Source organism: Barbus barbus, assembly GCF_936440315.1.
Source record: "Barbus barbus genome assembly, chromosome: 9".
Taxonomy (NCBI): Eukaryota; Metazoa; Chordata; class Actinopteri; order Cypriniformes; family Cyprinidae; genus Barbus; species Barbus barbus.
The window spans coordinates 20983346-20997283 of record NC_136737.1 but is presented as its reverse complement, the minus strand read 5'-3'; the positions used below and the strand labels follow the sequence as shown (position 1 = coordinate 20997283).

At 36.4% G+C, this 13938-nt stretch overlaps 1 protein-coding gene across 1 annotated transcript in view; it reads left to right on the top strand.

The window, feature by feature from the left end:
• The window catches only part of LOC306875373 (uncharacterized protein), a 28007-nt gene extending 16690 nt beyond the window's left edge, over window positions 1-11317 (top strand). Inside the window, exon 2 of the mRNA XM_079425883.1 lies at window positions 8712-11317. Coding sequence (XP_079282009.1) covers window positions 8753-9790 — 1038 coding nt within the window. The 5' untranslated portion in view covers window positions 8712-8752 and the 3' untranslated portion in view covers window positions 9791-11317. The remainder of the gene's footprint in view (window positions 1-8711) is intronic.
• Window positions 11318-13938: the final 2621 nt, after the last annotated feature.

Genomic DNA, 13938 nt, shown 5'->3' with positions numbered 1-13938 from the left:
ACAAGGCTGGAATGGGCTACAAAACCATCTACAAGTAGTCTCGCGTAGCCAGACCTTCAGACTGACAGTTGAAGGTCTGGAATCTATGGCAGGTTTTATTGGCCAAGTCCCGCCAATGAGGCCATTTGACCGTCATGGAGGAGTGGAAGAGGACTCCAGTGGCAACCTGTGAAGCTCTGGTGAACTCCATGCCCAAGAGGGTTAAGGCAGTGCTGGAAAATAATGGTGGCCACACAAAATATTGACACACTGGACCCAATTTGGACATTTTCACTTAGGGGTGTACTCACTTTGTGGCCAGCGGTTTAGACATTAATGGCTGTGTGTTGAGTTATTTTGAGGGGACAGCAAATTTGCACTGTTATACAAGCTGTACACTCACTACTTTACATTGTAGCAAAGTGTCATTTCTTTAGTGTTGTCACATGAAAAAATTTACAAAAATGTGAGGGGTGTACTCACTTCTGTGAGATACTGTACATACATATCTGACATATCTACGTATCCAAAAGCTGAAGCAAATGCTAAAAAAAATCCAAAAGACCACACAAATACTAAACACCATCATGGTAACATACATAAAATAATGCAGCTAACTCTTAAGTCAATACCATAAGATATAATTTAAAAAAAGAAACGCTGTTTTTTTTAAACGCAAAACCATCAAATGTGATGTGCCATACAGGTAATTATGGGATTTTCACTGTAAATTAGGCCTATAAAATGACTTGCTCTGTTTAACTTCTAAAAGCTGTACATTTTAGAGTAAAATCCTGTTAGATTCATTAGTTTTCATAGTTTATAGTAAGAGAACTTATCATTAACCAATTAACAGTTTTGTATCATAGCATTTTTACTGTCTTGTATCCAGAGCTGGGTAGTAACTGATTACATGTAATCTGGATTACGTAATCAGATTCCAAAAATTAAGTACTTGTAATTAGAGTAAATTACATTTTAAAGTACTCGTAATCAGACTACAGTTACTTTTTTATGGATTACATGATTACATATTATTCACACAATAGCAATAAATTATTCATAAATCATTGATTCCCCCTAATTTCTCTTTTTCATCTTTTAAATTTTCCTTTCTAAAATGGTCTACCGAATATATACTTATTATATATGTATAAATAGTTCAGTCTTGCAGACATTCACACAAAGATCAGTCATTATTCAGGTGGCGACAGCATTTGACCACTGGATTTACAAAAATCATTTCAGGTTTAAGAAGGGTTTCAACATTGCATCAACTACTGATGAACACATTAATTTTTATTTGAATTATTACTCTGTAGAATTTTTAACCATGTATTATTAATTATAACTAATTAAAATGCACACATTCACGTCATTTCTTAGATGCATGTAATGCAGGCATTCCAAAACTTTTTGTCATCTAAACCTTATTCACAGAATATATTTGCTTTAAGTACCCCTGAGATTTTAAAATAAATATTTCAATAATTATCACATTTGCATGTTCACGGTTTCTTTGATGTTGATTAATGATCACATGGCATGCAGGTAAATACAAATATTTAATCTTTTTTAGTAAGTGTTTTATTTAAAACAAAGACTATAGAAATGCAAAGACGGTTCAATCCTATACTTATGAATGGGAGAAACTGCAACACGCAATATGGAGGAATAGTCCCACCTTCTAAATCAGGGGTTCTCAAAGTCTACATTCAAAGGTCCAAATCTGAATTTTCATCAGTGTTAAAGGTCCGGAACAATTGGTTATTACAAAACATGTTTTTAATAAACATACATAACATATAACAAATAAACACTCATTTAAAAAAAAAAAGGTTCCCTTTGCATTCAAAATACTTTAATAACAAGTGCAAAAGTGGCAAAACAATTAATTTAAGTGTCAGCAGTAGAAGTCGACCTATAATGTTTTTTTCTCTGGCCAATGCCGATATTTAGAAATCAGGGCAGCCTATGGCCGATACATGATGCTGATTTTTTGGGCCGAATTTCGCTTTTTTTCCTAAAGAGAGTTTGCGTAAATGGTTATTGCAGGGCACAAGATAGTAAGAGTAGTAGTAGTAGCCTAATTCATAGTAATAATACATGGCTCAAAACTTAAGCACCTTCTCAAAACAGTTCTGAAGCATGCTTTTTTGTTTATGTTTGCTGACAGACACCAGTGTTTCCCGCAGACTAGCAAATGCAAGTTGATTCTCTGCCAGCAGGAGGCGCTGTTGGAGCGTGATATAAAGCTGTTTCCCCGGTAACGACTGTAATCAAATAAGCGCTACTTTATCAGCCATTACAGGAAAGACCAAATGAAAATTGACAAAGCTTTTCTGAAGAAAACGGACGGTTCTTTTAAAAGATACAGTCATATAAAAACACCCGCGCAGCATTTTATTTTTGAAACGCGTAGTGCTCAGTTTATTCAACGAAGTATAAGCCTTTTGTAAAATCTATTTGTAGCGGTCAGTTTTGATATTGTGACAAGCCGCCACAAATAAATGTATACACTGGGCACTGCTATAAGACAAATTGCCATAATATAAGTGATAGCAAAACAAAACAAAAAAATAAAAATATTAGCGGTGAAATGCCGCCCGATTATGTCAAACGTCATACGCTCACTGGATGTCATGACGACAACGTCATGAAGGAAAAGTTTCAATATCTCGCCTGCAATTTCGGACCTTCTCCAAAAAGACATAAAAAAATAAGAATAAATAAACAAATGATTTACAAGTTCAACGTGCGTTTATCAAAGTAGGAAATATAATTAGTGTTCTTGAAATATGAAATAGAAGCGGGTCCGGATTGAATTCCCTCCGGGTCCGGATCCGGACCGGAGTCCGGACTTTGAGAAGCACTGTTCTAAATGAAAGGGCCGAATTTCCCATAGAAACCTGACTAGACCATTAATGCACATGCACAGTATAAGCAGGTTATGATTCAGCATGCACATTGCCTGGTCTAGCCTGAAAAATAAGCTTTTTAAACGCTATTTGAGTATAAGAAACAACATTCATGGGGCAATTAATTTCAGATTTTTGTTGCTGATTTGACATAATGTGAGTTCAGCGAGCAGTTTTTGAGATTTCAGGATTCCCCTGTTCATTAAGATTGTCTTGTATGAGCTGACTGGAGGCGTTGCAAATATGGCCGCCAAGTGAAGAGACTTTCCTTGAAAGGGAGTTCAAATAAAATAAAAAAATTAAATAAAAAAGGGAGTTTGTTTTAAAATGATTTATTTAAATGTTATTTTTTTATGATTTAATTAATTGTCAGCTTTTCGTTAAACGCACAACCCACCTGCAGTTCCTTTATGAACCCTAGTTTGGGAAACTAATATAATTAGAGATCGACCGATATATCGATTTACCAATATTTTTCCCGATATTTAAGCATTTTTCCATAATCGAATATCGGTTATGTAATATCGGATTCCCCGATAAATCTCCCCGATTAGAGAGTCGGACTCGTAATCGAAAGGTTGCGGGTTCGAGTCCCCGGCCGGCAGGGATTGTAGGTGGGGGGAGTGAATGTCCAGCGCTCTCTCCACCCTCAATACCACGACTGAGGTGCCCTTGAGCAAGGCACCGAACCCCCAATTGCTCCCCGGGCGCCGCAGCATGGCTGCCCACTGCTCCGGGTGTGTGTTCACGGTGTGTGTGTGTGCATTTGTTCACTACTCACTGCTGTGTGTGTGCACTTGGATGGGTTAAACGCAGAGAACCAATTTCGAGTATGGGTCACCATACTTGACAATACGTCACGACTTTCACTTTGTGAAAATGAAGTTGATATGACTCCTTTCCTTTATTTTCTCCATTTGAAAACATTAGACTTTCTATGTTCATTTTGCTTACTGCTAATATTAGTGTTGCTGCTAAAGCTTTTTATAAATAAAATGTTTTTTATTGTTGTAATACGAAGATGAAATTGAACATGACAGGGCTCTAGACTGCGACCAAAATGGTAATTGTTTGCGAGTTAAAATTTGACGTGGTCGCATTTGTAGGAGTGCCAGGTCTGCGCTGCTCCAAAGCGTCTGCTTCATACAGCGCGCGCTGCCAGCCGCAGCACATTATAGCAGGAGTCAGATTTCACTGATCATGTGAAGAGAGGTGCTTTCACCACGAGCGCTTAGTGGGTAGAGCCTGGTTTATACTCGCCGCGTCAGCACGAGCGTGAAGGTGCGCGTCGCGGATGGAGCGCAACGGATGGATTTGTTTTCAAACTAAAGTAAAAGACCGCTTCTTAAACCAGAGAAGGTGAACGTGGTGGTATTCTTGTAGAAAAAACTCCTGTCAGCTACAGCCAGTTTAGTTTTATTTTCTTTTTGTTTTCGTTTTGAGAAGCTTGTTATCTTTGCTGTTTACCTCAGGTTATGCTATGGAGGCTTTCCTTAATTAAAAAAATATATATATTAATATTTATTTGCTTCCTCAGAGTTTGCTAAACATTCTGTAATATACTAGGTATATAGTACAGCATGTGGTGTGTCCTATGCCATGCCTCGTCTTATTCGTTTTTGTTGATAAATGTTATGTAAGAGTTTGTCATTGTCAACGTACTGTTTTATTGTTGTTGTTGTGCTTTTTAATTAAGAATAACAATGAATCCATCTTTTGTTTTAGTCTTAAAAAGTTAAAGGTGTATAGATATAAGCAAAACAGACAATGATCTTTTCTTGTAAAATGTGACACCAAGATCGCAAATTTGAAAGTAAAAAGCGCACGAAAAAAGGAATTCCTGTTCACAAAATTTAAATCACAAATAATACAGATGAAAAAGAACGAGTTGAATGTTGAAAACTTTCGTTACCATATAACTATAAACTATGATATAAGTTCATCAGCATGCATTGATTAATCAAATGTTGTAGCAAAAACAAAAAACAAATTGCAACCAAATTATGTGCTCGTGCGCAAATGTGAGATCAGTGGGAAGAATGAGTCTAGAGCCCTGCGTGAAAGACTGCTAATTCTCAAAACATTTTTTGTTAAGATGACTGAAAGGAGGAAAAACCAAAGTGAAGTATGGACTTACTTCACGCAGTCATTTATTTACTTTATAACAGTAAATAAATATCGGTTCTGCATATCGGTTATCGGGCACATAGACATGCAAATAATTGGTATCGGTATCGGTTATAAAAAAAAATCAATATCGGTCGATCACTAAATATAATGTTTAATGCACTTGAAATTACAATGAATGGAACAAGTTTTCTTACTCTTTGCATTTTTTACATCATTATGGTACAAGATAATGTTATTTAAATCAATGTGATAAACGAGTTAAATCAAAAGTAATCTCAAAGTAATCTGATTATATTACCTAAAATGTGTAATGTAACAGATTACGTTACTGACTACAATTTTTGTCATGTAATCTGGAATCAGTAACGGATTACAATTTGTAAGTAATTACCCAGCTCTGCTTGTTACAGTGAATTGCAAAAGAAATTCCTTCACTGTAAAGGAGCAATGATATAGAAGTAGGTGTTGATCAGTATCTGTGCAGGAAGACTTGTGCTGATGTATTATTACATAATTAAAAACTTGGAAGTAGAAAACTAGTCATTTTGCATGCTTGGTTTCAATGAAAGCTGTTTTTGGAGCAATGAAGTTTTGAGATCTAAAACTTAGACTGTATTTATAGTAAGGTGACAGAAGTCAAATGTCAAACGATCAGGGAAAATTGTATTTCTCATGTCAAGACCCCTTTAAACATTTACTTTTCTTAAAACTGATTGTTTACTTTACCTGCATTGTGGTGCTGTGCTTATTTAATGTAGCTTCTTGAGTACAGTTGTATTGTGTCCTGTTGTAGTTTTCATGGGAAAGCGATTTGAAATTCAGAAACTGCCTTGAAGAAAATCATGAATCCCCTGATGCCTAATTGCTAAATGTGGAATTCAACTTTCAATTCACTTTGTTCTTGATCCATCAATGCATCTCAGTATTTTATCAGAGGCATAGTGAAAAATCTCTTGCAGTAAAACATTCAACAAGCCTTGCAAATGCCCTTTCCTATGTTAAATTATTTCAAATGTTAACAAAATAGTTCTGTTTGATCAAATTTGCTCTTGTTTTTATTTCTAACATTTCCTGTGTATGTTTGTTCAATAAACTAAATTATAAAAATCACTAAGCATTTGTAGATGCAATGTTGAAACTACAGTCAGAAAGCTATGTCTATCAAAATTGCTCTTGACAATAGGATAAAGAACCTTATAAGCAATTGGTTGAAATTGTAGAACTGTTTTGAGGTGGAAAGCAGTGAGTTCAGATCCATTTCCCATTGATAGTTCTTAGGGATCTTAGGGAATTAGAACAGTTTGCAAAAATAAAATCGGCCAGAGTTCCTGTAGTAATCTGTTATTGTAAGAAATTAAGTCTTGAGGCTAATACTTTACATACTACCTGAACACCTGTAAATCACCATTTCACAGTTGAAGCCATTATCTCAACCACAAAATATTCTTGACAGTTATTCATGCAACTTTGATTGTGGGGAATAAAATCCCTACCAGCTACTTTACATTGCGAAGCATAGGCTACTTTATGTAGTGGAGTATTATTGTTGAAGATCACTTTTAAAGAACGGTTGGAAAACTGACAGTTCAAACTGCATAACCAGAATGTTGTGATTAGTTGAGTCGTGGTACTGTTTTGACCAGAGGTGGGTAGTAACGAGTTACATTTACTTTGTTACATTTACTTGAGTAAATTTTTTGGGTAACTAATACTTTTAGAGTATATTTAAAAATGGGTACTTTTACTCTTACTCAAGTACATTTTTAGTGAAAAAACGGTACTTTTACTTAGTTACTGTGGGCGACGCTCCTCTCGTTACTTTATCTTATTGCAATACGTAATAATAAAGTTAAAAATCCTTCAGTTTATTCCAAACGCGCCGTCTACTTTTCTCTGGGCAATGAACGATGCCCATTCGCGAATGATTCATTCTTTTGAGTCAATTCTGTTCGAAGGCTCGAACAAACCTGTTGGCAAACCAGTGAATCGGTTCGTGAATCAGTTTGAATGATTCGTTCAGTTCCCTGCCGCACGCGCTGAGTCTGAAGCGGTTCTCTCTCAGATAACAGAAAGTTTAAGAACATCAAGAGCGATGAAGACGTGGCTTTGGATCTACAGTCAGTTGAAAGCAAATTTGAAAAGGCTATGGTTTGCTAGGTATGAAGATCTTTATTAGATGAACAGTGCTGTCGGTTCCAAAGGAATGTGAGGAGATTTCTCTCTTCTCCGTGTCAGAGGTTATATACATAGCCTATATAAATAATACATAATTAATAATTCATTAATAACAATTAATATACTTTAAAATATAATTTAATTCAGTGATGCAAATCTGAATCTTTATCAGCTGTTAATCCAGTTTTCAGAGTCATATGATCCTTCAGCAATCATTCTAATATATTGATTTATTATCAGTGTTGTTGAAAAAACAGCATATGCTAGTTAGGTATGTTTTGAAGCTGGGATGCTGGTTTATGCTGGTCACGTGCTGGTCATGTGCTGGTCGGGCCATTAAACCAGCTCAAACCAGCATCCCATGCTTCAAAACATACCTATACCAGCATATGCTGGTTTTTCCAACAGGGATTTGCAGTTTTTTTGGAACATGTGACATTTTGTTAAGGATTTTTTTTATGAATAGAAGGTTAAAAGAACAGCATTGATAATAAATCAACATATTGGAATGATTTCTGAAGGATTATGTGACACTGAAGACTGGCGTAAAGGCTAATAAAAATTAAGATTTAATGAAATAAATTACATTAAAAAAAATATATATTTTGAACGGCAGTGTATATGTATATGTATATATAAATATATATATATATATGTGTGTGTGTGTGTGTGTGTGTGTGTGTGTGTGTGTGTGTGTGTGTGTGTGTGTGTGTGTGTAAATTGTATCTAAATATCTATATATCTAAATAAAAATAGACTATATTCAGTATATGATCCAAAGTAACTAGTAACTAACTACTTGAGTAGTTTTTTTTATCCGATACTTTTTTACTCTTACTCAAGTAACTATTCAGACTATTACTTTTACTTGAGTAAATATTTCTACAAGTACTTTTACTTGAGTACAGTTTTTGGCTACTCTACCCACCTCTGGTTTTGACCCAAAGCAAACAATAAAAAACATTGATTTGCCAAACTGCACCAGTCAAGACTGGCTGGGATAATTTAGTTTAAGTCAATATTATTATTTGTATAGCGCTTTTAACAATGCAAATTGTGTCAAAGCAGCTTTACATCGGCTTGATACAAAGCTGGGTGGCTTTATATAAGCTTTACAGTATTTTGACGGGGAAATAGGTTGTCAAAATAGTGTCATTCCCCTCTGGCCAGACAAAATCAGCAGTTTAAATCTAGGCTAAAGCAGAATCAGATTGTGCAAAGGACTCAAAGGTTTAAATCTAGGTCTACATCTAGGAAGATACAATCACAACTATCAGCAGACTTTTCAGACAAGCAAGTTATGTATAATCCAGATGGACTACTAGCTCAATCAATGTTGTGTGCTTGGAATAGGACCACCTGTTTTTTTTTATCAAACAATAATATTTTTGCTAATCCATTTGGTGCTAGTGTTGCAGAGTTTACACTGCTTTTCATATTAGATAATATAAACTGTAATTCATGTGTTTTTAAAAAATCATCACCTTAATATCCTTTTCATATTCACAGACACCTGAAGTCCTTATGCATACCTGCTGTGAAGGTGCACCATGAATTGTGAAGAGCAGGGCATGGGGAGGGTAGTCCATTCCTGGGCCAGATTTGCCCCAGCTGGACATACTGCCCTTGAAGAGGCCCTGAGGGTCTTTAACCCCATGTCCAAGGATCTGTCGAACACTGAGAGACAAATGGCGTCCTTTCTTCAAGAGCTGAGGAAAGAGGGAGCCAAGCCTGTGATTTTGAGGAGCAAAGATGTATATGGATACACGTCTTGCACCACGGAGCCAATCTCTTCCAGGATAGGCAGCAAGGTTCAGAGAGTGCAGAAACCTTGCAAGAAGCGAGGGCGGAAAGGTTTGAGCAAGTCCAAGGATGTGAATTACGCGATGCTCAGTAGAGCGGCAAAGGATATTCTCCAAAACCAACCCAAGATCCTGCTTACCAATCTCTCGGTGGACAGTCTTAAGCAGAATGTTGCAACCGCAATGCTAGATAAACATTCTGTTCAAGCGCAGCAGTGCCTCAAGCTAACAAACATAAAGGGGTTGACCGGAGGCCACACCGCGAGGTTGCAAATTCACTTTGGTTCGGATTCTAAAAGCGCCCCCAGTTTTGCTCTCGGACGGCCACCGGATCGCTCCGGAATTCCGCACTCTCCAACGGAAAATGGCAGTCAGACATCAAATGTAGTTGCCTTGGACAACAAACGTGTTTTGTCATGTCCGTTCAAAGTAGACGATGCCCTTATTGGAGACTCTGCCCCAGTTGTCTGTCAAAATGGTTTCAGTCTTAAAGATGGTAGCATTTATAAAAAGATCGAAACTGTATCAGGTAAACCTGATGTGATGACCAGAGGTCTGGACAATGGTTCAGTGAGGAGACTCCGTTTCCAAAGCTATAACTGGTCCCAGTCTACACTCACCAATGGTCAAGATGTTTCTAGACTGAATGGCAATGGTCTTGAATGGAAGGTTATAAAAGTAGACGATTCGGTAACAGACGAGGAGGTGAGAAGGAAGGCACAAAAAATCTTGCAAGTTAACTTGTCGCCTGTGATACAGATCCATCCCCTTGTTGACTCTGTATAGACACTTGCTGGGGATTTTTTTTCCCCCTCTTTTAAGTTTCCTTGTTTTTCAAAGTTGCGTTTTGTGGAAGCAAACCCTAGGTTATCTCTGGATGGGAGCATTGCAGTTACCTCCAAATTTTGCATTATCATCAAGTAGTTAGTGATATCATAATCCAAAGATGGGATGCTTTTTTTCTGCTCTCACAGTATTTTGTTTTCCCGACACATCCCAACCTACCTTTCTTTTGTGTATTTTTATCTAACTTCTGAAGGATTGGACTGAACAAACCCTTATTTATGACTATGCAGTTCCCAGAATGTTCCTCGTGTTGGAATACTCTGGGCTTGGACTGCTGTTTCACTGGATCATGGGAACAGACTGAATTTGTAGAGTCCTTGGATCCTGCTGATGTCAATGTCACCCAGAGGTTTTTTGACATCAACAGTTTTTGGGGGGGTTTTTTGTAATATGTTAGTCTGCCGGCATAGACTGCATATGGTATTTTTGTTTAGACTCTAACATGTTCAAATTGGGGGCACTTTTGCATATTAATTTAATTTCAGGGCAAAATAAATGGCCTTATACTTTGAGAAGAGTGAAATTTAACTGAATCTTTGTACTCTTTCCTTCTTGATGTACTTGTTTCTTTCTGCACTCCACTTCTCATAAATTCCTCAAATGTTTATTTTAATGTGCCAACCCTGGTTTTTCCTTTCTTTACAGTTTTGTTGGTGCCATGACCACAAAGAATTGCAAAAAAAAAAAAAGTTTCATTTTCTGAGTTCTCACTATCCCGTCGAGCAGTGGACTTGCTTGTCCATTGATTGAACGTACCTCAAACACTTGAATATGAAAATGTTGTCTTCATTAATCCTGCAGTTAATATTGTTCATTCCATAGATCCATAAGTTGGTTGGTTTATGTTTGATTTGTGTCCATCTTGATCGCCTTCTACACATTTAACCAAATTCTGTAAATTGCAAACTAATCTTCAATAGGATGGTTTTGATCCAGCGCTAATTAAGGCAACATCTGAAGGTAGCAAATTGGAAAAGGAAAAATTCATTCAGGTTGTCTGTTAAATCTTGCTCAAGGTTTTTTTTAAAGGCCATTGTTCTGCCTCACAAGGATTCATTTTTGGAGGATTATTCATGTGCATAGAGCAATCATTTTAAGGCACAACAGGATGAATGCTTTCTTTTTGTGTAAAAGGAGCAAAAGATATGTGAGAAAGTTGGCGTTCAGCAACGCCTGAGGCCCTTGGTTCATAAGGTCTCATTCAAACTAAAGTAGAAGATGGCAATGCAGCAGTCTATTGGCGCCACAAGGCAAACATTTAAAAACTGTTATAAATTTAAATTGACTCAACCAACATATGGGCTTCATAAAAAAAATTAATTCACAAGCAAAATACAAGCAGAATTTGGTTTCCTGTTAATCAGTTTTCATTTTCAGCCAGTTGAATCTGTGACACTCAAAAGCTGTAAATGTCAGTGTTGTATCTTTAGTTACTGTTATCGAGTTGTGAATTAAAATATGTTTGAGAAATATTTGGTGTGGATTACTGGAGTCTCAGTGTTTTCTTTTTTAAAAGAACAGGCAACATTATTGGTGAAACAAATTATGGCTCAAAGACATCTCCATTAGCTGTTTCATGACATAATTGCATATTGTATGGGCAATGCTGTTAAATCCCATTTGAGAAATGAGTAGTTCCTGCTATAAAACCTGACTGGATAAGCCACGTTAAAAGCACTTTTGAATAGTGTAAACGTACCTATTAAGCTCACGTACCCATTAAGTACACTTCCATTTTTGAGATCAGATTATATAAAGAAAAAATAATTTATTATCCTACTTGATGTCTTAACCAATTGATGTGTTTGTTACTATATACCTCCTATTATTTCAAGTCATTCAGATCATTGCACCCTGAGATATGAGTCTCCATATGTTCACACTGTCTGGTGGCCATTTTGAAAACCATCTGAAAACTTTCACCAAAAGAGGAACCCCTTAAAGGAACACTACACTTTTTTTGGAAATAGGCTCATTTTACGACACCCCAAGAGTTAAACAGTTGAGTTTTACAATTTTTGAATCCATTCAGCTGATCTCTGGGTCTGGCGGTAGCACTTTTAGCTTAGCTTAGCATAGATCATTGAATCGGCTTAGCATTAGCATTTGGTCATTAAAAATGACCAAAGAGTTTCGTTAATTTTCCTATTTAAAGCTTGACTCTTCTGTAGTTACATCGTGTACTAAGACCGACGGAAAATAAAAAGTTGCAATTTTCTAGGCCGATATGGCTAGGAACTATACTCTCAATCTGGTGTAAAAATTTGCTGCCGTACCATGGGTGCCATAGACATACATAGACGCCTTATTCAACCGCTCCAAGCACGTAGATGCGGCCACCATCTTGGAATTATATTTTTGACGTCATTCACCATACTGTAGGTTCACACAGAGCCGTTGAGCCGTTCTGTGCATGATTGTGGCATCTTTCAAATATTCAGTGATTACTATGGTGAATGATGTCAAGTATACCACTACAATATGGCGGACGGCTTTCGTATAGCGGCCCATATAAACATTCGCTAATGAGGCATCTAGTATATCTATGATGGGTGCAGCAGGCGCAATGATATTACGCAGCACCTGAAAGTAGTCCCCAGCTAGGTAACTAGTTATGATATAGTTGGGGACTACTTTCATGTGCTGTGTAATATCACTGCTCCTGCTGCACCCATGGTACGGCAACAAATTTCCTTGATTATTACGCTGGAATGAGAGTATAGTTCCTAGCCATATCGGACTAGAAAATCGCAACTTTTCATTTTCCGTTGTTCTTAGTACACGATGTAACTACAGAAGAGTCAAGTTTTAAATAGGAAAATTATCGAAACTCTTTGGTCATTTTTGAGCGAGATGCTAATGGTCTAATACGATTCAATGATCTATGCTAAGCTAAGCTAAGATAAAAGTTCTACAGCCAGACCCGAAGATTGGCTGAATGGATTCAAAAACAGTAAAACTCTAGGGGAGTTGTAAAAATGGGCCTATTTCCAAAAAAGTGCAGTGTTCCTTGAAATGTGCTTTTTTTTTAGATGTGTAAGCCTTTATTTTGGGTAAGTTTCACTACTTATTGTAAAATTAAGAGATTAATGTTCAGACTTTTGCATATTATAACCTGGAACATGGATGTGGGAAATAATTACATTAGATCCAAAAGATAGTTTTAGCAACATAGCGCAGATGCTACAGAACACAGTTAGCTGACTAGCAGTATAAGATTGTGTGCTACGCTAACATATTGCTTTACTGGCTTATACTTTTACATCCATAATATTATAAATTGACAGTTTATTGCTGGTCTGTGGTTTTACGGTGAGCTTAAAGGGTGCACTACTATGAAAATCACACAGCTTCAGTGTGACATCAGTAAGAAAAATGATAATTTTATAGATATTGTTAATAATAGTTGTTCATATTAAAATATGTGTGAACGTAATACATGGCCTACACTATTTATTTAGACTTTAGATAAGTTGACATCCATTTAAAAAGAGGCTTCATAAAGAGGCTAGTTTGTGTGTTCATCCCCATGAATTAAGTGTTTTATTGGTTTGTTTTATTTGATTTTTGAATGTGTTACTTAGCTGAAAGTGGACTGGTATAGATGTTTCACTATGAATATATAACTGATCGACTTGAATGCCTTGTTGCTTGATTTTAGTGTTCTGTTTTTTTGTTAATGGGAACAGGGGTGTGCTTAAAGGGTACAGAAATGTACCCATTAAGCACAGCCGGACTTTTTGAATTTAATGATGTATATCTTAATTGAAATGCTTTTGTCATTTAAAATAAAATTAAATATTATTGTGTGAGAGATTAATATTTTATTTTAACATACAACAAATTTAACATTTTTGTACTGAAACCAATATCTTGTGCACTGAAAATGTCTCAATGTAGATTTTGATGCGCTTAATAGGTACGTTTACCTTAGCTAATGTGCACACCAACAAACGGCACAAATTCAATATTATATTAATATGCCAAGTTGCTTGGCAACCGTAAATGACTTACAGTTTGGCTAATGATCTTGGCAGATGTTATTTAGCAGATGAATTGTTTTTTGTGATTATTGTTACTAATATATT